Source organism: Hemiscyllium ocellatum, chromosome 1 (assembly GCF_020745735.1).
Source record: "Hemiscyllium ocellatum isolate sHemOce1 chromosome 1, sHemOce1.pat.X.cur, whole genome shotgun sequence".
Taxonomy (NCBI): domain Eukaryota; kingdom Metazoa; phylum Chordata; class Chondrichthyes; order Orectolobiformes; family Hemiscylliidae; genus Hemiscyllium; species Hemiscyllium ocellatum.
In genome coordinates, this window is record NC_083401.1 from 106,644,636 (window position 1) to 106,669,157 (window position 24,522).

A 24,522-nucleotide genomic window follows, 5' to 3' on the forward strand; every position below is an offset into this window, starting at 1 on the left:
GAAAAGATTAGACAATAACCCAAACCTTCCCAGGGGTGGGGGAATCCAGAACTAAAGAGCATAGGTTTAGGGTGAGAGAGAAAAGATATAAAAGAGACCTAATGGGCAATTTTTTTCACGCAGGCGGTGGTGTGTGTATGGAATGAGCTGCCAGAGGATGTGGCGGAGGCTGGTACAATTGCAACATTTAAGAGGCATTTGGATGGGTATATGAATAGGAAGGGTTTGGAGGGATATGGGCTGGGTGCTGGCAGGTGGGACTAGATTGGGTTGGGATATCTGGTCGACATGGATGGGTTAGACCGAAGGGTCTGTTTCCATGCTGTGCATCTCTATGACTCTATGACATGCTATTGGGTGACCAATACAGCCACTTAAGACTGCTATCTCTAACAGCGCTTTGCCAGCACCAACAGGGCCCACTGATCTCTGGAGAAATTACCAAGTTGCCAGGTAAACCCTAGTGGCCTCCAAAGGCTTCTTAAGAGTCCTGTTTTGTGGCTGCTCCAGGGATTACTGAGCAGCCCCACAACAACATGGCATGAAAGGTGTTAATAGTCAAATGAAGAAGCTTGTCCGATTCCCAACCCAACTCACTAAAGTGTGGTCTTCTAGGCCTTGGAGTGCTCCATACAACACACTATTTGTTCAACGTTTTTTAGGTGCCCTCTGTTTCATTACACTATCCGATCATAAAATATAGGATAGAAATAGGCCATTCAGCCTCTTGAGTCTTTGCTGCCATTTGATCATGGCTGATGTTTCTCAACCCCAGTCTCCTGCCTTCTCCCTGTAATCTTTGATCCCCTCACTAATCAAGAACATATCTATCTCTGTCTGAAATACACTGAATGACCTAGTCTCCACAGCCTTCTGTGGCAATCAGTTTCACACATTCATCATCCTGTTGCTGAAGGAAAGAATGTGCAGTGGCTGAAGGAAAGAATGTCTCCTTACTTCAGTTCCAAAATTCTCACTTGTAACAAAACCCTTGGTCTTACTCTCTGCTACCAGTGGAAACATTTTCTTGATGTTTACCGTAACCAGGTCTCTCAATATTCTGGGAGAAAGAAAGGATTGCAGATGCTAGAGATCAGAGGCGAAAAGCGCCATGCTAGAAAAGCACAGCCAGTCAGGTAGCATCCGAGGAGCAGGAGAGTCAATGTTTTGAGCATAAGCTCTTCATCAGGAATGTTGGAGGCGGGGTTATGGGGGCAAGGGGGCTGAGAGATAAATGGGAGGAGTGTGGAACTGGGGGGAAGGCAGCTGGAAATGTGATAGGTAGATGAAGGTGGGGATGATGCTGATAGATTGGAGCAGAGGGTGGAGCAGAGAGGTGGGAAGGAAGATGGACAGATAGGACAGGTCAAGAGGGTGGTGCCAAGTTGGAGGGTTGGATCTGGGATAACATGAGGATAAGGGAGATGAGGAAACTGGTGACATCAACACTGATCCTGTGTAGTTGGAGGGTCAAGGGTGGAAGATGAGGCATTCTTCCTCCAGGCATCAGGTGGCTAGAATTTGGCGATAGAGGTGGCCCTAGTCATTAGCTACCACGAAAAAGTCTCTATATCTGCACTCTCTGCCTTCTGCCAGTCAGCCAATCCTCTAACCATGCCAGTACTTTGCTCCTAACACCATGGGCTCGCACCTTATTTAACAGCCTCCTATGCAACACCTTGTTGAAGGCCTTCTGGAAATCCAAATAGATCATGTCTACTGGCTCTTCTTTGTTTAACTTGCTTGTTGCCTCCTTGAAGAATTCTATCAGAATGTCAAGCATGACCTCCCCTTGTAGAAACAGCCCTATTTTACCATGCAATTCCAAGGACCCCACAATCACATCCTTAATAATGGACCTCAAAATCTTGCAAACAACAAGGGTCAGGCGACTGGCCTATAGTTTCCTGTCTCCTATCCCCCTCCCTTCTTAAACAGGGTTGTCACATTGGCCATTCTCCAGTCCTCCGGGACCCTCCCTGACTCTAGTGATTCCTGAAAGATCACGATCAATGCTCTACAATCTCCTCAGCTACTTCCTTCAGAATTCTGAGGTGTGGTCCATTTGGTCCAGGTGATTTTCATGCTGCAGACTCAATGATGTTCAGTGCTACTGAAGCTGTTGAGCTGAGTGGTTCCTGGTGAAAGCATTGGTAAAGGCAGGTTAAAGTCCTCAATTAGATAGTAGTCCCGGTGATGACCTATCAATTGGAGACAGGCTGGCTCTTTTCAATTCCCGCACAGGAACATCTCAGGCTCTGAGAACATTTAGACTAGTGGGTGGCAATTTATGGTTTTTAACCTCTTTTGACATTATTAACTTCAATGACCCACAGATCTCCCTTTCCTTCCCAACATTGATGGAAACATTGTCATTATCTGTACCTCTCTCTCCTCTCATGCCCTGTTTTAACTCCTTTCAGTTAGGTTTCAACTCCTCATACAGCATTATTCAAACTTACACATTGTATTTATTTTATTTTTTCATGGATGTAGGCATCACTGGCTGGGGCAGCATTTATTATCCATCCTTAATTGGCCAAAGAGCAGTTAAGAATTGGGCACATTGCTATGGTTTGGTGTCACATTAGGCCAAACCAGGTTAGGAAAGCAGATTTTCTTTCCTAAATGGCATTCATGAAACGGATGAGTTTTTATGACAATTGACAGTGGTTACATCGTGACTATAGGATGAGCATATTTAATATTCAACATATTTATTAAATTCAAATTTCACCATCTGCCATCATGGGATATGATCCTGAGGACCTTAGTCTGATGTTCTGGATTATTAGTCTCTGGCCATGATATATTTTCTCTTCTTTTTCTCCTCACATTTTCTCCAGTCTTTGACACCATTAACTACACCGTTGCCCTCCATTTTATAACTTATCCTCATTTGATTTCACTCTTACCTAATAGGCAGCATCCAATGCATCTCTTCCTACGCTTAAAATGCAGCAAAAATCCATTTTTACCCTCCTCCTCTTTCCCATCCTCATATTGCACCTCATCCATAGACATTGATTAGTTTCCATACATACATTGATAATTTCAAATCTCATCTGCCAATTTCTCATAACTTCTTCATAACCTCTATACTAGCTTTTGGCTTTTTGGTATCTGGTCTGTTAAGTATTTAACCCCTTGCTAGCACTGGATCAGATATGACAGTAAAACTTCAGGTATTAAGCAGCTTTATTAAGAGTAAGGCAGGACAACAGTCTGGGCAGCAATTTACAGAACATGAGCTATATAGTTCCCTGTTAAAAATGCATGGGCAAAGGAGTTCAATTTTCCCATAGTTTATGATCCACAAGACCTTAAGACATAGGGTCGGAAGTAAACCATTTAGCCCATCAAGTTCACTCCACCATTCAATGAGATCATGGCTAATCTGATAATTCTCAACTCCACTTTCTTGCCTTTTCCTTATAATCAATGATTCCCTTACTGATTAAAGAGCAGTCTGACCTCAACCTGCAGTAGAGAATTTCACAGATTCAGTACTCTCTGAGCAAAAAACTTCTTCCTCATTTCTGCTCCCCACCCCCACCCACCTGGGGAAATTTGCTGCCGGTGAATTGCAGATTCATGGTTTCTTCAGCCTTGCTTGAGCTGAGTGTCCACAGGGACTGTAATGGGTTCATTGGTCAGCAACACAGCCTACATGTCATTGTGGAGTGGTGGCAAATTTCTGAGTACTGTTCTAATAGAGGAGGATGAACACATGACGTTTTGGTTGACAGAGTCAAGGATTTCTGGTAGATTGCCCTCACCTTACTGCCCTTGCCATTGATTCCAACCCTCCGCCTGGTCTGCATTGTTACATTGTTTACAACTTCAATGTTCTATGTCGCAATGAGCTGAGACTGCAGCTCCATGTCCTCTTCTTTTTAAATGTTTTCTGAATTCCAGCTCTGTAAAATAATTTGCTACAACTCCTACCACACTATAAATGCAGTTGAAAGTTTTATCATGTTCTTGTGATATCCAGGCTTGATTATTCCAATGTCATTCCAGTCAGCTATTCATCACCCTTAATGAACATCAGCTCATCTGAAACCCTTAATTGTCCTTGTCAATCACCAAGTCTTCAATATATCCAATTTAAAATTCTCATCCTTGTGTTTAAATTCATCATTGCCTTTAATAAGTTCCTCCCTGTATAATTTCAGCCACCTTTCATTCTTTAACTTCACATCTTTGATTAAGTTTCAAAGTTCTTTGCTCAGCATCTTTTATTCCTCAGGAAACGTTACTATTAAAAGTGCTACAAAATTATAAAATGTATTTTTTCTATTTATACAATTTATTTTAGCAGGGTGAAAATATCAATTTTCATCCCTGAATGTCTTAAGAGTCAGATACTTTGAATGAGACTGGAGTGACATACAGTTCATGATGATGTTCTTATAGTGCAAATTTTATTAAACTACCTTTCACTATTTATTCTGGTGGCAACATGAGATTAACCTGAAAGCTTCTGGTGTAGTGAAATAACCACTAGGTTAAGGCATTATCACTTTGTAGGAGTTGCCTCCACAGCTTGTGAAATAGCCTCACTCCTGCATAAGCTAGTGTTCAGCCATGATGTAATCCATAAGGTCATTTTCCAAGTTTGCACTGACAGTGGGAAGTTGACGAGGTAAAAACAATGACTGCAGATGCTGGAAACCAGATTCTGGATTAGTGGGGCTGGAAGAGCACAGCAGTTCAGGCAGCATCCAAGGAGCAGCGAAATCGATGTTTCGGGCAAAAGCCCTTCATCAGGAATAAAGGCAGAGAGCCTGAAAAAGGGAGAGATAAGCTAGAGGAGCGGATCATCAGCTGTGCATTTGGGAAGTATGCTGTCCATAACTTTTCATCCATTGAAGTTAATGGAGAATCAGCAAACATGAACTGCATTGTTTGCACGTGAAGCTAGTTATTGTGAGTGTGAACTTGGAAAGTTAGATACACTGCAAGACTATCCAGTAGTGATCAATTCCGAAAATTCCTGATGATTTTGATGTGCGCTAACAATCAAATTTTGGAAGTTGGCTGCAAGATGCTATCTAATAGATAGTTCAGATCTCTTCTCTTGTTAAACCACAATCTGCTGAGATAGTTGTCCCTTGTCATTGCAAGATAAATGAATCAGGTCCATAGATGCAATTTGGAGCTTAATGGCAAGCATTATCTTTCTGGGTATGATACTGATTTCCCTCACATCCAGTGTCAAATTCACTTGAACAGCTTCATTAATAATGCTCCAACGAACACGGGGCGTTATGTTTTCCAGTATATTAGTGGCCCTAAGTCTTGGAGTTACAGTGCATACATGCAAAGTTATTTTCATATTGGTTCTTCTCTGGACTGTGACAAGAACCTGAATATTTTACTAGTGTCTATGCCCAGAACTAAGCACAATACCCCAGATGTAGTCTGATCAGAAAATCAAAGAGTTGAACAACACTTCACAAATACACAATTTACGAACTTAAGAAAAAGGAGCAGAAGTTGGGCATTCAGGCCCTCAAAGCTGAAAATGTGTTGCTGGAAAAGCGCAGCAGGTCAGGCAGCATCCAAGGAACAGGAAATTCGACGTTTCGGGCATAAGCCCTTCTTCAGGTATCTTTTCTGAAGAAGGGCTTATGCCCAAAACGTTGAATCTCCTGTTCCTTGGATGCTGCCTGACCTGCTGCGCTTTTCCAGCAACACATTTTCAGCTCTGATCTCCAGCATCTGCAGTCCTCACTTTCTCCATTCAGGCCCTCAAGCCTGCCTTACCAGTCTATGAAATCATGGTCGATTTGCCTCAGGCCTCTTATCATCTTTGCTGTCAGCTCTTCAACTCCGCGATATGTCCAAAAACTACCCACTCCTCTTACCCTCCAAAGCTCTCTGGGCGAGAGAATTCCAGACAATTATGACCGTCAGAGAAGAAATACCTTTGAATTTGTTTTAAATTATGTCCACGTATTCGCCAACTATGTCTCCTGGTTAGAGAATCTCCCCTATAGGCTTGTATTCCTACATCGCTGGTATATGGGTTTACTCTGGATATCAATAACCCAAAGCAGTCCCAACACCAGGCATACCTAACTGTTCTTTATTGAAACAAGGCAACTCCAAAATATTGCCATAATAGATATACCTCACAAGCTTAACTTATAATGCTTCCATTCACACATGAACCAGTTTATATTGACTTGTCTGAGGATTCGACTGAAACATTTGATCGTCCTCCTTCATCCAAATCGCCAGTCAGGATGACTCCAATTTCTGAGCTTGTTAGCTATTGCCCTGAGGCAGATTCTCTTATTGTCCTGCTCGTACACACAGCCTGCACGATCAATCCTTGATACTGTCCAGGCTTCAGTGATTGCTTGCCTGAGCACTGGCAAACATCACAAGTGCGTTATGTCTACTACACTAAAGTCAGTTGACCTTTCACCTCTTGTTTTCTCTGAAGGGATTCTTAACTCTCAGTCTTCACCTCAGGCCAGCTTGCTCATAGCTATTTCTTTACAGCTTTTGTGTATTACCAACGCTATGATACTCACAGCACACCTGTGGTCAACCATAGTTTGCTGTCCTGACAAATGGACACTAGTTTAGTACATCTCCTACTGAGTTGCAACAGTGCTTCCCTATCTTTAACATCAACACCCCAGCAATATTGGGAAATATTCCATTTGCTGAAGAACACCCAGATCTTCTGTACTTTTTTTTGTAGTCTCTCTCCATTTAAATAATTGTCTGCCTTTTGATTCTTCTCACCAAAGTGCATGACTGCACACTATCCTACTTGAACTCCACTGATTGGGCAAAAACTTATCTATCATCTTACAGATTCCTTCCATCTTCATCATAACTTGCCCTCCCATCTACTCTTCTATCAGAAAATGTGTTTACATTACACTCTGCCTACTCATCCAAATCATTAATACAGCTAGTAAATAATTGATGCCCTGGGACTGATCCTTTAGTCACTCCATCAGTTATGCCTTTCTAATTTGAAAAAGACCCATTAATCCGCACTCTTGTGTGTAAACCAACCCTCAATTTATTCTATTACATTACTCCAAAAATAGTGAGCATCTATTTCACAATAACTTTTAAAATGGTACCTTATCAAATGCTTCCTTGAAATCCAAATATCCTACATCTGGTTGCCCTTCATTAACTTTGCTTGCTATATCCTCAAAGAAATCTAACAAATTTGTTATATAAAATTTCCTTTCTACAAAGCCATGTTAACTCTGTTGATTGAGTTAAGCTTTTCTACATGCCCTGTTATTCCTTCTGTAATAACAGATTCTAGAATTTTTGCACAGATATTAGGTTAACTGGCCCATAGTTCCTGCTTTCAGTCTCCCTCCCTTCTTTAACAGGAGTGTCACAGTGGTCGTTTTCCAATCTGCTGGAATGCTCCAAAAGTCTAGTGAGTTCTGGAATATTTTGACCAATAACCACTATCTCTGCAGCCATTTCCTTGCAGATAGACCATCACATCATAGCACCCTGCCTGCCTTTAGTCCCATTAATTTATCAAATATCTTCTCTCTCACAATATAATCTGTTCCAAGACCTTTCCTGCCATTAGCAATTGTTTGATATCTGTGGGATATCAGTGTTTTCAGTGTTCTTTACCAGGTACACTAATAAAACCTTGTCGGTTTAAATCTGTTCCCTGTTAACTTTCCAGTCACATCTTCCAAGGGTCCCCCACTAACTTGAGCTAGTCTTTCTTTTTATATACTTGTAGAAGCACCTACTGTGTTTTTATATTTCTTGCCAATTTATCTTTGGAATCAGCTCTCTCTCCTTTTATTTGCATTTTAGTCATTTAAATAGTTGAATCCTAATAAATTCCCAATCTCCTGGTCTACCATTAGCTTTAGCCACTTTGTTTGCCTTAATTTTATTAGATCCTCTCGGTTACCACCTTTGTTAACCATAGGTGGTTCATCCTCCACATCGAGTCTTTCTTTTTGACTGAAATAAATTTTTTGCTGAGAATTATTAAACATTTGCTTAAATATTTACTACTGTTCATCTACTGGCATTTTCTTGGTCATTTTAAAGAACATTTTCTTCATACCTATATAATTATTTAAATTCAGGACACTGGTTTGATACCCAAGTTGATCTCTCTCAATCTGAAATACTACCACATTTCGATTACTAACCCTAGACGCTACTTACCTTGAGATCGCTTTTTAATCCTACCTGAATACACATTATTCTCTGCAGAAAGCCAACTCCTGCAAATACACGTTTTTTTTTAGATTAGATTAGACTTACAGTGTGGAAACAGGCCCTTCGGCCCAACAAGTCCACACCGACCCGCCGAAGCGCAACCCACCCATACCCCTACATTTACCCCTTACCTAACACTACGGGCAATTTAGCTTGGCCAATTCACCTGACCCGCACATCTTTGGACTGTGGGAGGAAACCGGAGCACCCGGAGGAAACCCACGCAGACACGGGGAGAACATGCAAACTCCACACAGTCAGTCGCCTGAGTCGGGAATTGAACCCGGGTCTGCAGGCGCTGTGAGGCAGCAGTGCTAACCACTGTGCCACCGTGCCGCCCATAAAGTTCATCTAGCCTTCCAGGAATATACATAAAACAAGGTTAAAAGCCTGCTGGCCTGTATCTGTTAATGACATGCTCGTGTGTGAACTAGTTTGCATTGAAGGTCACAGCTTGGGAGCAACTATTAAGCAACCCTCAGTGCAAGTAAAGAAAGGTATTGAGACATTGCCTTGTTCTGAGCAATGTTAATTATCATTTTAGATACTAATTTTTTCAAATCAAAACATTAAAAGTATATTAAATCTTTTTTTTGAGTGGGAGGAAAAGAAATTCTGTTGCAATGGACATAGTGTAGTGTACTATAATGAAACACAATACAAATGAAACACAATTTCCCTCAGTAATATTTATTCAAGCCAAAATGGTTAACAAAAAATGAAGGAGGAATCTATTGAGCAGAATAACTGCTCACTAAATTTACTATAAATCTATTCACTAACTTAATTATCATTTGCAGTACAGAGTGTTTCAGGTCTAAATATTAAGAGTCAATTGAATGCTTAATATTTTTTCACGTTTTGAACTATTGCCCCATATGAACTCCAACTGGCCTCCTTCATATGAGAACTACAATGTGATATACAGAAAAACAAACTGTAAACTTCTGGATTTATATTATCATAGGAATTAATTTTAACAATGAGACAGCCAAACTTTGACGATGTTAACTAACCTCTATTGTAAAGTTGTTTAGTGCATTTTTTTTCCATAGAAAAGCAGATGCATGCCATTATCAATAGCATTTTCAAGACTACGAAGGTTGAGTAAACATAAAAAACATAAAACAACAGTTATCATTTCTTTTACAGAGAAATGTTAATGCCTTCGAGAAAGGTTTCAACGTTGCACTCTTGCTGAATATTCTTTCTGTTATTTGGATAAAGCACAAATGAAAACAAAACAGAGGACAACTTGTTGATTTATTCCTTTCTAAGTTTAAGGTTAGGTCTGATTAAATCGGATACTGGCTCTCACCAATAATTTTCAGGGAAATATTTGCTTCTTCCAAACATACCTGCTTTGATGAATAAGTTTTTATAAAAGTAATTTTTCTGATTGCAAAGAACGTTATAACCTAAAAAAGACATTGATTGAACATGATTTTGCTTTGTTTTTTGACAAATTAACAGAAAAAAAACCCATGAAAATCTGATGGCCTAATTACTTCCTCTGCTAACTTGAATAGAACTTCAACTGACTGAACAGCAATGGAATGTGTATCAGTTCCATGTAACATTTGCTAAGATCTGTATGTGATCATCTCACTCCTGCTACATCATGACGATGGTTAGACATTTTGTACTCTGAATGCGATTTAAACAATAAATAATTCATCAATTTTTCAATAACAGTTTGTAAAGTTTATACAGCTGTATATAATAGTCATATACCATTTGCATTTTAAAACAAAACTGGAAACATTTAGACTCCTTGAATGTGGCTCCATGTGCACTGGCTGACCCCGCTATTGTATCCAAATAGCCATTCATCATCTGTGAGCCTTGGTATCAATTGATGACTAGTTATTCAATCACTGCCTGAATATCTTCTCAAAGATTGCCATCTCCATTAGGAGTTACTGAATAACAACTGGAAGCAGCAGCCTCGGATGCTGAGGCCAACACTAGCACCTCTAAGAGGCCGGAAACTGAAGGTGGGACTTTTCACTGAGACGTTCAACTCAGCGATATCACCTTTGGTATCTGAACCATTAATAAAAACAAGTATTGTACTTAATTTGGTACTAATATCTTTAGAAAGAGGAACTTGATGTTACAAAAGTTTTCCTGAACTTCTTTTACAAATATTGTGCTTTTCAATTCTGTTAGTCTCAGGTGTTGTGTTTAGACTGCACTTCCTTTTTGTGAACACGCCAGCCAATACATAGACAACATAATCAAAATGAGATGAACGCAAACTTCTGGCAAAGATTATGGAAATAAATATGGGCCTGTGACAAAGTCAGCCCAGTTTTCTCTTTAGTTTTATAGTCGTTGTCCATCTCTTAGACGAATTAGATATGTACCTGCCTCTCCTGTTTCACAACAAATGCCAAGTGCAGATCTATTGTGCCCATGACTTTACAGCTGAATGATTGTCCATTTTATGCTATATATGACTAAACAAACAAAATCTAGACAAAAGTCTATTTATTTACTATATTAAACCACAGATATTTTGTTTTTTGTTAATTTAACACAAATCAAAACATCATAAAAACGTGTAGGATTTTCCTGTTAGGCTGTGGGACCTGCCCTCTGCTTTGTTTAGGGGTCAGAAGATTGTGCTGTGTGGGAAACAAGCACTTAGTGGACTTTCTGATGGAGCAGCTGATTATGGGTCAGAAGGTAAGCTCACTATAAAATTAAGGCTATAGTCACAGCCTACCAGCTAAGAAGCAGCAGCAGCTGGATGCTGTGACATTAAAGTGAAAGTGAGGCTGCCCCCAACATGCAGGGGCCCTAGATACAATGTTTCTAAATATTAAAAATGGTCCTTGCAGCTGGGTCACAGCTAAGGGGGATAGGAAAGAAGCCTATTGATGCTGTGATCTGCAATTGGTGCTATGCCCTGGCAAATGGGAGAGGTCTTCATGTCTGCCTGGAGCACTGAAAACCACTCCCCATCACAGACAGGAAATTGTAAGCCAAATGGAAAATCCCAATCAATGTTTTTCAATTGGTCACCAACCAGTTTAATTGGTCATCCTACACAAGCAGGTAGGTATACCTGTTGCTCTCACTATCCTGATCTGGGAGAATGAAGCAGGGGCTCTGATACAATACCAATGGCACAATTTTTAATGGTGATCAGTCTCTGCTCCCAGCATAGTGGGGGCTATAAGTTCAACCTCAAATCTTCACTCATTTCTGACTGTTTAACTTCTCAAATTACTTTATATAAATTAAAACATGACTTAAAACTTCTCCAAATCTTGAGAAAACTGCAACTTGGATTACAAGAAGGAGAGTATTCTAATATATAATGCATGGTTAAAGGAAAAAAAATTTGAAATACAAGATCAAATTTCCAAAAAGTGTGACAACTTCACTGGTGATAAGCAGAGATACTAGTGAAATTGCCACTTTTGCATTTATTCTCTAAGATTCTGTTGGACTCTCACTGAAGCTTCAATGGGAGATTAGGACAGCTCTGTGGGAGGTCAATGCTTATGTGTTTAACCAACAAGCATTTATTTTTGTTCATTTCAGGTTAGTGTAAGTTATATCAATAATATTTTTAATAATGGCTATTCAGCAGAAATTTTCAACAAGAAATTTAAAATATACAGTAACATTTAACCTTCACTCTTTATTCATTTATTGCATCTAAAGCATTGTAGTGATTCCCTACAATCCCTACAATAAATAACACTCTTGTTTCTCATCCTGAATCAAAACATTATTTCCTTGCAACACTAAAGAAATTATTATAATGATGCAAAAATATTACCGACGGTTGTCTAGTGTTTACTGTTACTAAAATAAAAAAGTGCATCTTCACTCTCAAGTGAGTAGAAGCTAAATTCTTGTATCAATGCTGTGATTTAATTATTATCACAAATAGTGTTTTTCACTGTGAATAAAAGGTAATTTGAAATTGAAAAGATTTTCAAATACTGTAAAAGTTAATGCATGAGTTACACCCTCAGATGTCTCAGGCACTGGAGTTAAGAAATTTGATATATGTACTGTTAGTATTCATTGCTATTCAAAGAGTATGGTACACCACAGAATATACTCATTTCATTGCATTATTTCAGATCTGCCAAGAATTAAGGCAATTGGTGTTATAATTATGCTTACAAAATTAACAAATTCTACTAATATTTCTTTTCTACAATTTTAGTGTAAACCTTTCAGAGCAGAACCAGGCTCCTGCCAACTTTGCAGCTGGCTGTCCAAAATTCTGCAATTCAAAATCTTATATTAATAAATGCAAAGATAGTCACAGAGTTTTCTAGTTGTCCACTTTGTTGATGTTGGACTGCAGGTGGCAAATCTGAAGAATTGGAAGCAGTAACTGAAATGCACCTTGAATGTAGGTTGTACTGTTAGAGCCCTGTAAAGATGAAGGCACATTAGTTCCTTTAAATGTTAACAATTTTTTGACATAAGTTCATACTCTTCATAACCAAACCCAATAAGAAATTGGCTCACTTTCAAAAGGGACTGACACAGAATGGAATTCTCCAAGCAGATAAATTATACTAGGTGTTTGTACAATTTTCTCAGCAATGAATAACTGAGTGGCAAATAGTGAATCACCATACCATATCTTGTAAAATCCAGCCCAAAGCATTACACAGCTTACAGCAACATTTCAGTCAGCAGCATAGATAAGGAGTTATTGGTTACATCTATGGTTTGATTGTATTTCTAGTTCATTGAAAAAAGTAATGGGACTTAGACCTAACCATCCAACAAAAGATACAATATGATCACAAGCTTATGCCCCAAGAAAGTAAAAATAGAAAACTGTAAATGATGGCAATCGGAAATAAGAGATAAAACACTGATCATTTATAAAAATCTATAAAGGGAGGATGGGCTACAATGTTGCTGTTGCATTGCCTGTGTTAGAAATGAAAATTGGAAGCTAAGTATGCTCTTTCCGTAAGGCTGGGGGAAAAAAATGTTGACAGAAGAGATGGTCAACAAATGCATCAATCACAGCAGAGGAAGATACCCTGCATTTTGAGAAAATATTTTCTTAGTGCTGTACAATGAACTTAAACAAGTGGAAAAAGCATACATGGTGCTTTCTCCATCACCTCATTCAACTTGCATGAGCTAGAATTTCCTCCAGCTAAACGTGGAGGTGACTGAAGTCATTAACTTTGATCCCCACCACAAATCTTGCACCTTTGTCAAAGTATTGATTCCCCTAATTTTCCAGGAATGATCCAGACTGTTCACAACATAAGGGCTGGAACCTTTGTGGAATCAGAATGATTCTGGAAACCTTTAAAATGGTAGGTGGGGACCAATTCCAGGATTCCCATCCCATTCCCTGTACTTTCAAAGCTCCCTGGTGCAGGATAAAAGTGCAAGTAGCAAGCCCACATAGTGCACTTCAAACACGGCTGGTTCCAATGCTGGGTAAATTCTCTGAGATGTTATTTTTATCTATTTGGGTTAGCTTCACTATGACTAGTTGGTCATAGGCCCTCAGAGAATGGGGAACCATGTCCTGAACCTTTGGAAGGGCAATCTTAAAAGGTCTTTTCCATGCACTCCCCAATACAACTCGTTGCCAACTTATGTGCTCCATCCATGTTCATAGTCCTTGGCACCTTCTAAAGCAACAATTGAACCTCCATACTCAATCACTCAATTTGTACCAGGTACAGAACATGAGGACTGGTATAAGAACTCAGTAAACATACATGTCTCATTATGCATGCTTGGTTGAAAGGTGATCCAAAAACATTATTTCACCAGTGGATTCTGTTTTGACAATTGGAAAGGATCATTGACATCATTAAGTTATTTGAAGATTTTTGGCAATAATTCAATTTATTTCCAAAAATTAAGAGGTGAAATGTTTGAAGCCTCTATTGTTGAAACTTTAATGGTCTGATTGACACTTTTATAGTTATAGAAACAATAGATTTTTTCCAAATCAGGTTTATGAATGGGTTCTTTTCTTCTGAGCAGCTCTGTACATGTTTGTGCCACCAAATGGCTCATTAGATCTGTACACAATATATATTACTTGAAGAGTTAACAACAGCGGTACACTTTTAATGTGAAAGACAGAAGGTTTACAGAAGTCTTGAGGAAAAATTCTTTCACTCAAGAGTATGGGAGGGTAGTTGAGGTAGGTAACCTCACAATCTTTAAAAAGTACTTGGATGCACACTTGAAGTGTCATAATATTCAAGGCTTGGTGCTGGCAAGTGAGTCTGGTGTAAATTTAGGGTATTTCTTATTTTTGGTGGTAGAGACTCAATGGGTGAAGGGCCTCTTCTGTACCATATGACTCAATTAGATTACTTACAGATTAGAATACTTACAGTGTGGAAACAGGCCCTTTGGCCCAACAAGTCCACACCGACCCGCCGAAGCGCAACCCACCCATACCCCTACATTTACCCCTTACCTAACACTACAGGCAATTTAGCATGGCCAATTCACCTGACCCGCACATCTTTGGACTGTGGGAGGAAACCGGAGCCCCCGGAGGAAACCCACGCAGATACGGGGAGAACGTGCAAACTCCACACAGTCGCCTGAGTCGGGAATTGAACCCGGGTCTCAGGCGCAGTGAGACAGCAGTGCTAACTACTGTGCCACCGTGCCGCCCACAAATTCAATGTTGAATAAATGCTCATGGAATGTCATAAGGTGGCATGGAGAGTGGCTGGACAGAGTGAGGAGTGAGGACTAAAGAGCCTAACAGCCTTTAATACAAATGACATGAAGTCCCAGAAACCCAAAGCAGATTTCAAATCGATCCACTTTGGCACTTTGCTGCTCCAACAGTAATATAACCTGTCTCTATTCCTAAATCAGCACAGCATCCTCTGAAATGAATATCTAAGCCTCTGAAACAACCATTCCAAGGTTTTCACAGTTGATTGCCCAAAGGAAGAAGTACTTGTATAATTCTTTTCTTGACCACTCAAAGGCATCTACAGCCAATGAAGCACTTTTTGGAAGCATAGAGACTGTTGTAATGAAGCAGATGCAGTCGTCAACAGCTAATTCTCACAAACATTATAAGAAGCAGATAATCAATATAAAATATAGATTGAGGAATAAATATTGGTCATGGCTTTGGGAATAAATTCTACTTTAAAATAGTTCTTTAAAGTTGTTATTTGTCCACTCGTGGTACATGTGCATCATTGGTTGGCCAGCATTTATTACCTATCCCTAGTTGCCCTTTAGAAGCTGGTGGTGAGCTGCCTTTTTGAACAGGTGCAATCAGGGGTGGCATGGTGGCTCAGTGGTTAGCACTGCTGCCTCACAGCACCAGTGACCTGGGTTCGATTCTAGCCTAGGGCGTCTGTCTGTGTGGAGTTTGCACATTCTCCCTGTGTCTGCGTGGGTTTCCTCTGGATGCTCCAGTTTCCTCCCACAGTCCAAAGATGTGCAGGTCAGGTGAACTGGCCATGCTAAGTTGCCCATAGTGTCAGGTGCATTAGTCAGAGGGAAATCGGTCTGGGTGGATTACTCTTTGGAGCGTCAGTGTGGACTGGTTGGGCCAAATGGCCTGTTTCCACACTGTACGAAATCTAATCTAATCCACATGCTGTATGTTAACCCACAATGCCCTTAGGGAAGGAATTCCAGGAATTTGACCCAGTGACAATGAAAGAAGAAATGTATAGTACAATGGAATCTTGCACATCAACCTGAGCAAGCACATGGTACCTCATCTGAAACACCACACCCCTGACAGGACTGCAATGGAACGTCAGTCTTTGTCGGAGGTAAAGTGCTTTGTGGCTGTGAACTACATTATATAAAAGCAAATCGATTTTTCCCCAATTTGGTCATTTTCTTTACTACTTGGACATTAATAAAAAATATTTCAGTGTTTCCTCTTTATGATACCCATTAACTGATTTTTGAACATTCACTTCATTTTTCTTACTTCTCATTGCAGTTCTACCATGTTTCTGAAACTGTATGCTGAATTATGAGCTGACACCTAAAATAAACCATTTTCAGTTTCATTTAGCTCTTTATATCTTTAGTCATCCTGGAAACTCCAGCTTTGGATGCCATTCCTTTCCTTTTTATAGAAATGTATCTAATCTGTACCTAAACTGGCTCTTTCTTGAAAGCACCTTATTACTCACAAGGCAACTTCAAAAAAATCCATTCATGGAAAAAGATCCACAATAGCTTTGAAAAGAATAGATCAATATTTGAAAAATCAACCTTTTTAAAAAATGAGTACAGAAAAAATGCAGAGGAATGGAACAACATAGATAGCTGTATTAGCAAATTCATACTGTCTTAGAGCTTGAAAGCACACAATCTGTTAATTCTACAGCATGAAATTAGACAAATATTCCATAATTGACCTTCAGTCAATACACCAGATAAGCATAAAAACAGCTTTCTGTATTCTGAAAATTAAATACCTTAATGTTTAAGCAAATACAAACTGCAGGTAAGATATATTACCCCAAATAAAGCAAGGCAATATATAGTAGAATATTGTATAGGCATTATTACAAAAAATGTAAAGCTCACCTCAAATAATATAGTATTTATTTGTGGATTTAAAACCTCTGCTTTCTTTTTAGCCTGTAAAAATAATGCGTAGAACATTTCACAAATGCAATTAAACCAAATCTGTCATAGGTTACAAACTACTGCCAGAAAACTGAAATACTCATCAGGTCAGACAGATTTAAGATTCCAGGTTGATGTTGACTTTTTACCAGAACTGAGGAAAGATTGAAATGCAATAGATTTTGAGTAAGTGATAAGTGGGAAAGGGGAGGAAGAACAATGGGAAAGGTATGTGGCTAGGGCTGGAGAGATTAAATAGCAAAAGGTTTTGTGGCAATGTGCATGAATTGCTGAACAGCATGTGTCCACAAAAGCCTTATGTTAAATTGGCCAACTGTTCAAAATATGGGAGGAATTCCAGAACTATTCATATCCTGTTTCTGTTACAAAAAAAAACCATGAATGTACATTGAGAAAATTATCTTTGCATATTTTGTTTAGAATGTATTTCAGCAACGTACTTTCTTACTTGATGGAACATTTTAACCTGTACTGCTTCAATAAATTCTCCAAACCCAGACCATATTGAACTTTTTGTGAATTGTGAAATCATTGTTTCGCCCAATTGGCACCCTGAAGTCCATGCAACAGTTTGAAGCAGGTATCATCCACAAATTTATGGCAGTAAAAATGATTGTGAATAACTACAAGAACTTACCCCTGCTCGAGTCAAACAGGAAACAAATTTCTTAGACAATGAGGACACTTCTGTACACATTGCAACAGTTAACCTGGATCAGAAGGAAATAAAACCTGGTGAGAAATTGAGATTACAAAACAAAATGGAAATCATCAAATTTGCTTAAAGGCTTGGTGAGAGAGTTACCTGAAAACTTTCACAACCATTTCCAAGATAGTTAAACAGGGCTGAACTACTGTCAGTATGTAAAGTTGTACTGATTATAACAAGATCAGTCAGGTGGACCTCATAGAATATGAGTTCCCTGACTGGGGCTGTTAATCTGTTCTAATCAGGGAGCCCTGCCTGAGAGAAAACAAGATCGTCAGACGTTCTGTTCACTCCATGAGATGGGTCTGACGAAGCTAGAGCAGTGTCAGGTACAATGCACGTGTAAATAAAGGGTGACTTGGTGACAGAATACAGGCCTCTGTAGAGCTATTTCAAAAATGACTGAGTAGAAATTTGCAGAAGGGAGGATCAGATCACTCAACATCAGATTACAGTCCAGATGGAAATCTGACTGTAAGCTAACATGCTCCTTGTATGCCTGTCCCCACTGCTATGCTGCAGGCAGGCTAAACTGGCAAAGTGAGACTTTTACCTCTCATTCAGAAGGAAATCTCACCTTCAGGTGTTGCTGCATCATCTGATTGATTGCCGGCTCCATCTTTCCTGGCAGTGCCAGAAAAGGAACGTGGCTGCCCCAAGAAAGTAAATCATGGGTTTCATGGTGGGAGAGATCCTAGACCCAGGGAATGGGTAGACAGTGGTGGAGGGGCTAGATTCTGTCTGGTAGTTGAAGTTACTATTGGCATTTTGGAAGTTACTTCAATAAACACAAGGCACCTCCCAAACAAGGTGTCTAAAAACAGCATGCCTGCTTTGGTCCAACAGTGCATGCCAACTGCAGTTTGATATGGGTAGCATGTTTTCAGGGTTAAAAGAGCTTATTAAAAGCTGAATAGATACTTACTTATTTACACAGATGTCATGGGTGGGCCGTTGATCCTGGCACCCACTCTTCCTCTTTTTTTAAAATGGGGTTGCACTTAGGGAAGTTGATGGCTGGTTAGCTGACCAATTCACACTCTGAACATACTAATACCAAAGCCATGGAGCATTTAACATCTACCTTTTTTTTTCAGAGAAGAACTGAAGATCACATCCAGGAGAACTTTTCTTGCCAGTAGATAGGCCTACTAGTGTTAGAGTGGTGCTGGAAAAGCAGGTCAGGCAGCATCTGAGGAGCAGGAAAAGCGACGTTTCAGGCAAAAGCCCTTCATCAGGAATGAAGGCTCCCTGATTTTCCTCCTCCTCGGATGCTGCCTGACCTGCTGTGCTTTGCCAGCACCACTCTAATCTAGACTCTGATCTCCAACATCTGTAGTCCTTACTTTTGCCTACTAGTGTTAGACCTAATCCTAGGGAAACTGGTTAAATGGTTGAAGTTTCAGACAGCAAGCGTTTTGGAGATGGTGACCATGACTATAAGTTTCAAAGTCAGGGATAAGGATAGTGCAGACGTTAAGAGATAAATTGAGGTAAGGCCTACTTTAGTATCATCAGACAAGATCTGGCAAATATAGTCTGGGAGCAGCTACTTGCATGTAAATCTACATTTTGAAAGTGGGAATTTTTTTTAAAAGTAGTATCATGAGAATTCAGGGCCAAAGTTTTCCTCTAAAAATTAAGGGCAAGTGCAGGAATATCAACGGATATTGAGAGTTTGATAAAATAAAAGAGAGAAACATGCTTCAGGTACAGCATGTTAAAAATAAGGGGAGCCCTTCAAAAGTCACAGAGTCCCATACCATGGAAACAGACCCTGCAGTCCAACTCATCCATGCCGACCAAGCTTTTCAGACTAAATCAGTCCCACACACCACCCTGTGTATGAAAATGTTGCATCCAGATCCCTTTTAAATCTTTCTCCTCTCACCTTAAAAATATGCCCCTTGGTTGTGAATTCTCCCACCTTAGGGAAAAGATCTTTACTATTTACCTTATCTATGTTCTTCATGATTTTATAAATCTCCATAATGTCACCCCTCAACCTCCTATGCTCCAGTGAAAGAAGCCTAAATCTATCCAGCCTCTCCTTATTAATCAAAACCTCTAGTCCCAGCAACATCCCGGTAAATCTTTTCTGAACCCTTTCCAACTTAATAGTATAATAGGGCGACCAGAATTACATAGTAGTCTAAAAGTATAGATAGTATAGGAGATTGCTTAAAAAGAAAGCTAGAAAGGCAAAAAGAGGCCGAGAAATGGGATCAAGGAAAATCCCAAGGCTTTTTATAAGTATATTTACAGCAAGAAGATTACCACAGGAAGAATGGGATCTGTTAGAAACTAAAGGGGCAACTCTATGTATGGAGCCAGTACATGTGGGTGAAGTCTTAAATGAATACTTCTCATCTATATCCACAATTGTAGCAGGGGACATCAGTTGGGATGGTGAGATTCTGGAACATGTAAAGATTAATATGGAGGAGATTTTAAATGTTTTAGTAGGCATTTAGATGCATATATCCTAAGGGTCTGATGAGACATATCCCAAGTTGCTATGAGTGGCAGGGAAGAAAATTGCTGGTGGATTTATTTAATACTTTGTTGGCTACAGGTGAAGTGCCAGATGACTCAAGAATAGCTAATGTAGTTCCTTTGTTCAAAAAGAGGAGCAGAGATAGGACAGGTAATTACATATTAGTTAGTCTGATGTCAGTGGTAGGGAAATTATTGAAGACAATTCTGAATGACAGGATTAACCAATACTTGGAAAGGTAGGGATTGATCAGGGAGAGTCAGTTGTTAAGAGGGAGATCCTGTCTTCCTAATTTAATTAAGTTTTTTTTGTAAAGATAACTAAATATATTGATGAGGATACTGCAGTTGATATGGTAGACATGGACTTCAGTAACACCTTTGACAAGGTCCCAACAGGACGAACCCATGGGAGCCAAGGCAAGCTGGCAAACTGGATCAAAAATTGACCTATAAAAAGTGAAGCATTGTTTTTGCAATTAAAAGTCTGTGACTGATGATGTACCACAAGGATTGGAGCTAGGATCCTTGCTTTTTGTCATGGACATTAACTGTTTGGATGTGAATACTAGAAGGTTTAATTGGTAAGCTGCAGATGACATGAGAATTAGTGGTGGTGTTGATAGTGAGGCAGATGGCACTGGCTACAGTCTGATAGGTACGAGGAGATATATTTTGGGAGGTTTTATAAGGGAAGGATAAAACAGTGAATGGTAGGTCCCTAGGGAATACTGAGGAGAAACTTGACATTTGTGTACAAGTCTACAGATCCCTGAGTTAGGAGCAAGTGAGGACTGCAGATGCTGGAGACCAGAGTTGAAAACTGTGGTGCTGGAAAAACACAGCAGGCCAGGCAGCATCTGAGGAGCAGGAGAATCGTTATTTCGGACATAAGCCCTTCTTCAGCATAGGTAGACAGAGTGGTGAGGAAAGCATATCGGCTGCATGCCTTTATATGCCTGGGTTTAGAATATGGAGGCAAGGCAGTCTTGTTACAACTTTATAAACATCATTTACACCACAGATGGAATACTGTGTGCAGCTCTGGTTACCATACTATCGGAAGGATGTACTGCAATAGAGAGGGCGCAGAGGAGATTCACCAGGATATTTCCTGGGATGAAAATTCTTCGTTATAAAGAGAGACTGGATAAGCCGGATTTGCTTTCTCTGTAGCAGAGAAATCTCTTGGAGATCTGATTGAGGTATACAAAATTATGACAGGCTTAGACAGAAGATTGTGATATCTCTTCCTATGGTAGATGCGTCTAAGACCAGAGAACATAAGCTAGGGTGAGGAGTAAGTGGTTTAGAGGAGATCTCTGGAAAAAGTTTTTCACCCATAGAGCGTAGTTGATATATAGAACGTGCTACCTGAGAGCGTGGTGGAGGCAGGTACTTTTGAAACATTTAAGAAGCATGGAGGATGAGTACATTAATTGCTAGGGCACAGTACACTCTGGCATAAGTACAAGTAAGTGGGATTAGTGGAGTTTGGTTGATATAGACGTGGTGGGCTGAAGGGCCAATTTCTATGCTGCATCAATCTCTGACTCACATTGCATCAGCATAACATGCGAAGAAAATAACAGTCATCTTCATGTGGAGATCTAAATAGATTTAGTGCATGAATAGTGAAGATAATTTGAACATTTGGAAAATATTTCTGTAGTCAGTTGAAATGAAACAGAAAACTGGGATAAGCTATATGCACACTTCTTTAGATTGTGCGCTAAGTGGGGACAGCATGTTGTTAAAAGAGAAAATTTTGAAAGCAAATATTGGCAGCAAATGCTATCATCTACAGAAAATTGCCTTTGTTAGAATTTTTTGTACCTATTGTAACATAAATCCATTAGTTCAGCACTTGAGGGATGTTTTCTTTTATTTCCTAATTTTAATAACAAGGAACCATAAAATAATATTGTCTGTTTTTCTAATCATGGTATATTGAATACATGTTTTTGAATATGTCAAATAAACAATCCCAAATGAACATCAATATAGTTTTAAATCTTACTTAGTGAGGATTTTAGACTGATCCAATGCTGACTTCTCCACATCCTGTCCATGGAGGATTAACTCAGCCACTTTATGGAGTTGCTCAATGCAGCGAGCTGTTATCTCAGCCAGACTCTCAATTGATAACATCAAAACATCCTGCATTGAAATCACAGATACATTTTCTTTACAAATAAATATTTTTCTCCATAATTTTTATTCCATTCTCCTTGCTGGAATGGCACACTGCAGTTACCAGTAATCCATCATCTGGCCCAAATGGCAATTTTTGTTCATTTGTGGGACATAGGATTCGCCAGCTGGCTAGCATTTATTGCCATTCCTAACCTCCCTTTTTGTGGACTTTCATAGGAAGGTGGTGAGAAGAACAAATTGGCCTGGAGAGGTACTTGCTGGTGACTGGTTTATCTACTAACAGTGGTGTCGTGGTTTTCTCTTGGATTAATAATCCAGAACCTCCGATGCTACACAGAGATCATTGGTTCATGTCATATTGCAACAGATGGTGAAATTTGACTGTAATAAAAATCTGGAATAAAGCACCAGAATAATGGCGACTAAGTAGTCATTGTTAATTGCCATTAAACCCTACTTGATTCACTAATGTCCTTTAGGAAAGGAAATATGCCATCCTTACTAATTTAGCCAAGTATGTTCGAGTCCGAACTGCAGCAATGTGTCTAACTCTGAACTGCCCTCTAAGCAAGTCAGGATGAACAATAAATACTCACTTAAAAACCTACTCTGCAAAAACCTACATCCCATTAAATTAATAAACAAAATATGGTAGACATTGTGCACACACCAAAATATGTTGAGGAATACTGAAATGAATGATCAATTCATCTACATTTTTTCATGTAATCTTCTAAATTCACAGAGTCCACATAAAGTTTATTTGTCCCGAATTATCCACAGTACAGTATTTCATCCAAAACAAAATGACAAGATGCAGCCTTTATATTGAAACTGAGTGGTACATTTTGTGAGCTTTGCAAAATTAGATAGCTGCTGGACATTATAGCTGAAAAAACAGGCTTTGTACATTTGAATAACAGAACTTAGTATTAACAATTTTGAGAACATCTTTTAATTTTAGCAGAGGCATCTGGTTTACAGCTTAGAAAATCCTTACCTCTACAGATATTTTGTCCTTCTGACTTGCTTTGTATTTTAGTTTCTCTTCTTCATTCTCTTTTTCATTATTTTTTTCTGATCCCAGTTCTTTATCTTCTTCTGCAAGCAAAGCATTGGTCTCTTTCACCCAGTCATAAGCCTTTCTCCTTGCCTGGAAAAATAATTGTCAATTTAAGATATTAGTTGACTTTCAATATTTTGGATCACTATGTGACTCTCTTCTTTAAATAGTATTTTAAGTATGTTATCATATGTGTGATATAATCACAACAGATTAAAAATAGAACAGGAATTCTAATGAGGCTAGCCCTTGGCTGAGGCCTATGCACCCATTTACTCTCTTGAAATACCTGAGCCCCTGCTTGTTCTCTGCTATTAATTTTACACTGTTTATTTATATAACATTTTAAAAGTTTCAAATGGGTGTAGTTTTAGTTATTTGAAAGCTCTGGATCGTTGTCACTTTATTGGACTGTAGAGAAAAGAAGTCTGTTTTTGACATGTTATTTTTACACATATAACTGTCATAAAATGCACTGTTTCTATATAGTACATAGCTTGAATAACCTTAAGAATTGCCCTAGCTTGACTTTTTGTTTATAAGGGATTGAGTGGATTGGCATACCCTGGCTAAAGGGTGGGGGGAATTATGTGCATGAGAAATGTTTGAACTTATAAAATGTCCTTCATGTAGACTTCTGTTCAGCACACCTAGGATAGGTTGTGGACCAACTATCTTTAGCAACCTGGCCTGTCTCCATGAAAATTGTGCAGGAACAATTCATGGGGCCATCGGGTCAGTCAGGCTGGGGGTGGCAGGTGCGGGCTCATGAGCTGAATTAGTCTGCATTCTTAAAAAATGCCCTGGTAAAAATTGGAAAGCACAGGAATTGGTTCAGAAATCTTGGAATCAAGGCCTACATGCCATTTTTTTTTCAACAACTGAGTCATCTGAACTCATCAAAAATACAGGCCTTCATGATTTTCAACATCATGAAATCAAAAACACATTTATTACCATTTAATTAACTACTTTTACTGTTAGAAGGGTACGCAACTTGATTATAAAGATTGTTGTTTATTAGAAATTTTTAAAATCTAATTTATATATTTAATCCAAGTGCTTGTATTCCTTGCAGAACATAAAGGGATAAATTGGCAAGCAATGTCACCATTTGAATTCATTATCTTGTTTGTTTCAAAATTGAATCAAATCAGTAGACCATATCTGAATAGTAATAAGGAAAATGTCTCAATGACAGCAGTTTCAAGAATGTGATTACACTGGTGTG

The 24,522-nt window shown here is 39.2% G+C and overlaps 1 protein-coding gene across 1 annotated transcript in view; it reads right to left on the bottom strand.

The window, feature by feature from the left end:
• Positions 1-8,916: 8,916 nt before the first annotated feature.
• fam114a1 (family with sequence similarity 114 member A1) overlaps positions 8,917-24,522 on the bottom strand; it is a 47,474-nt gene continuing 31,868 nt past the window's right edge. Inside the window, exons 10-14 of the mRNA XM_060824916.1 lie at positions 23,229-23,381; positions 22,092-22,231; positions 17,504-17,576; positions 16,804-16,857; positions 8,917-12,652 (exon numbers count right to left, since the gene is read on the bottom strand). Of these exons, the coding sequence (XP_060680899.1) occupies positions 12,551-12,652; positions 16,804-16,857; positions 17,504-17,576; positions 22,092-22,231; positions 23,229-23,381 (522 nt within the window). The 3' untranslated portion in view covers positions 8,917-12,550. The remainder of the gene's footprint in view (positions 12,653-16,803; positions 16,858-17,503; positions 17,577-22,091; positions 22,232-23,228; positions 23,382-24,522) is intronic.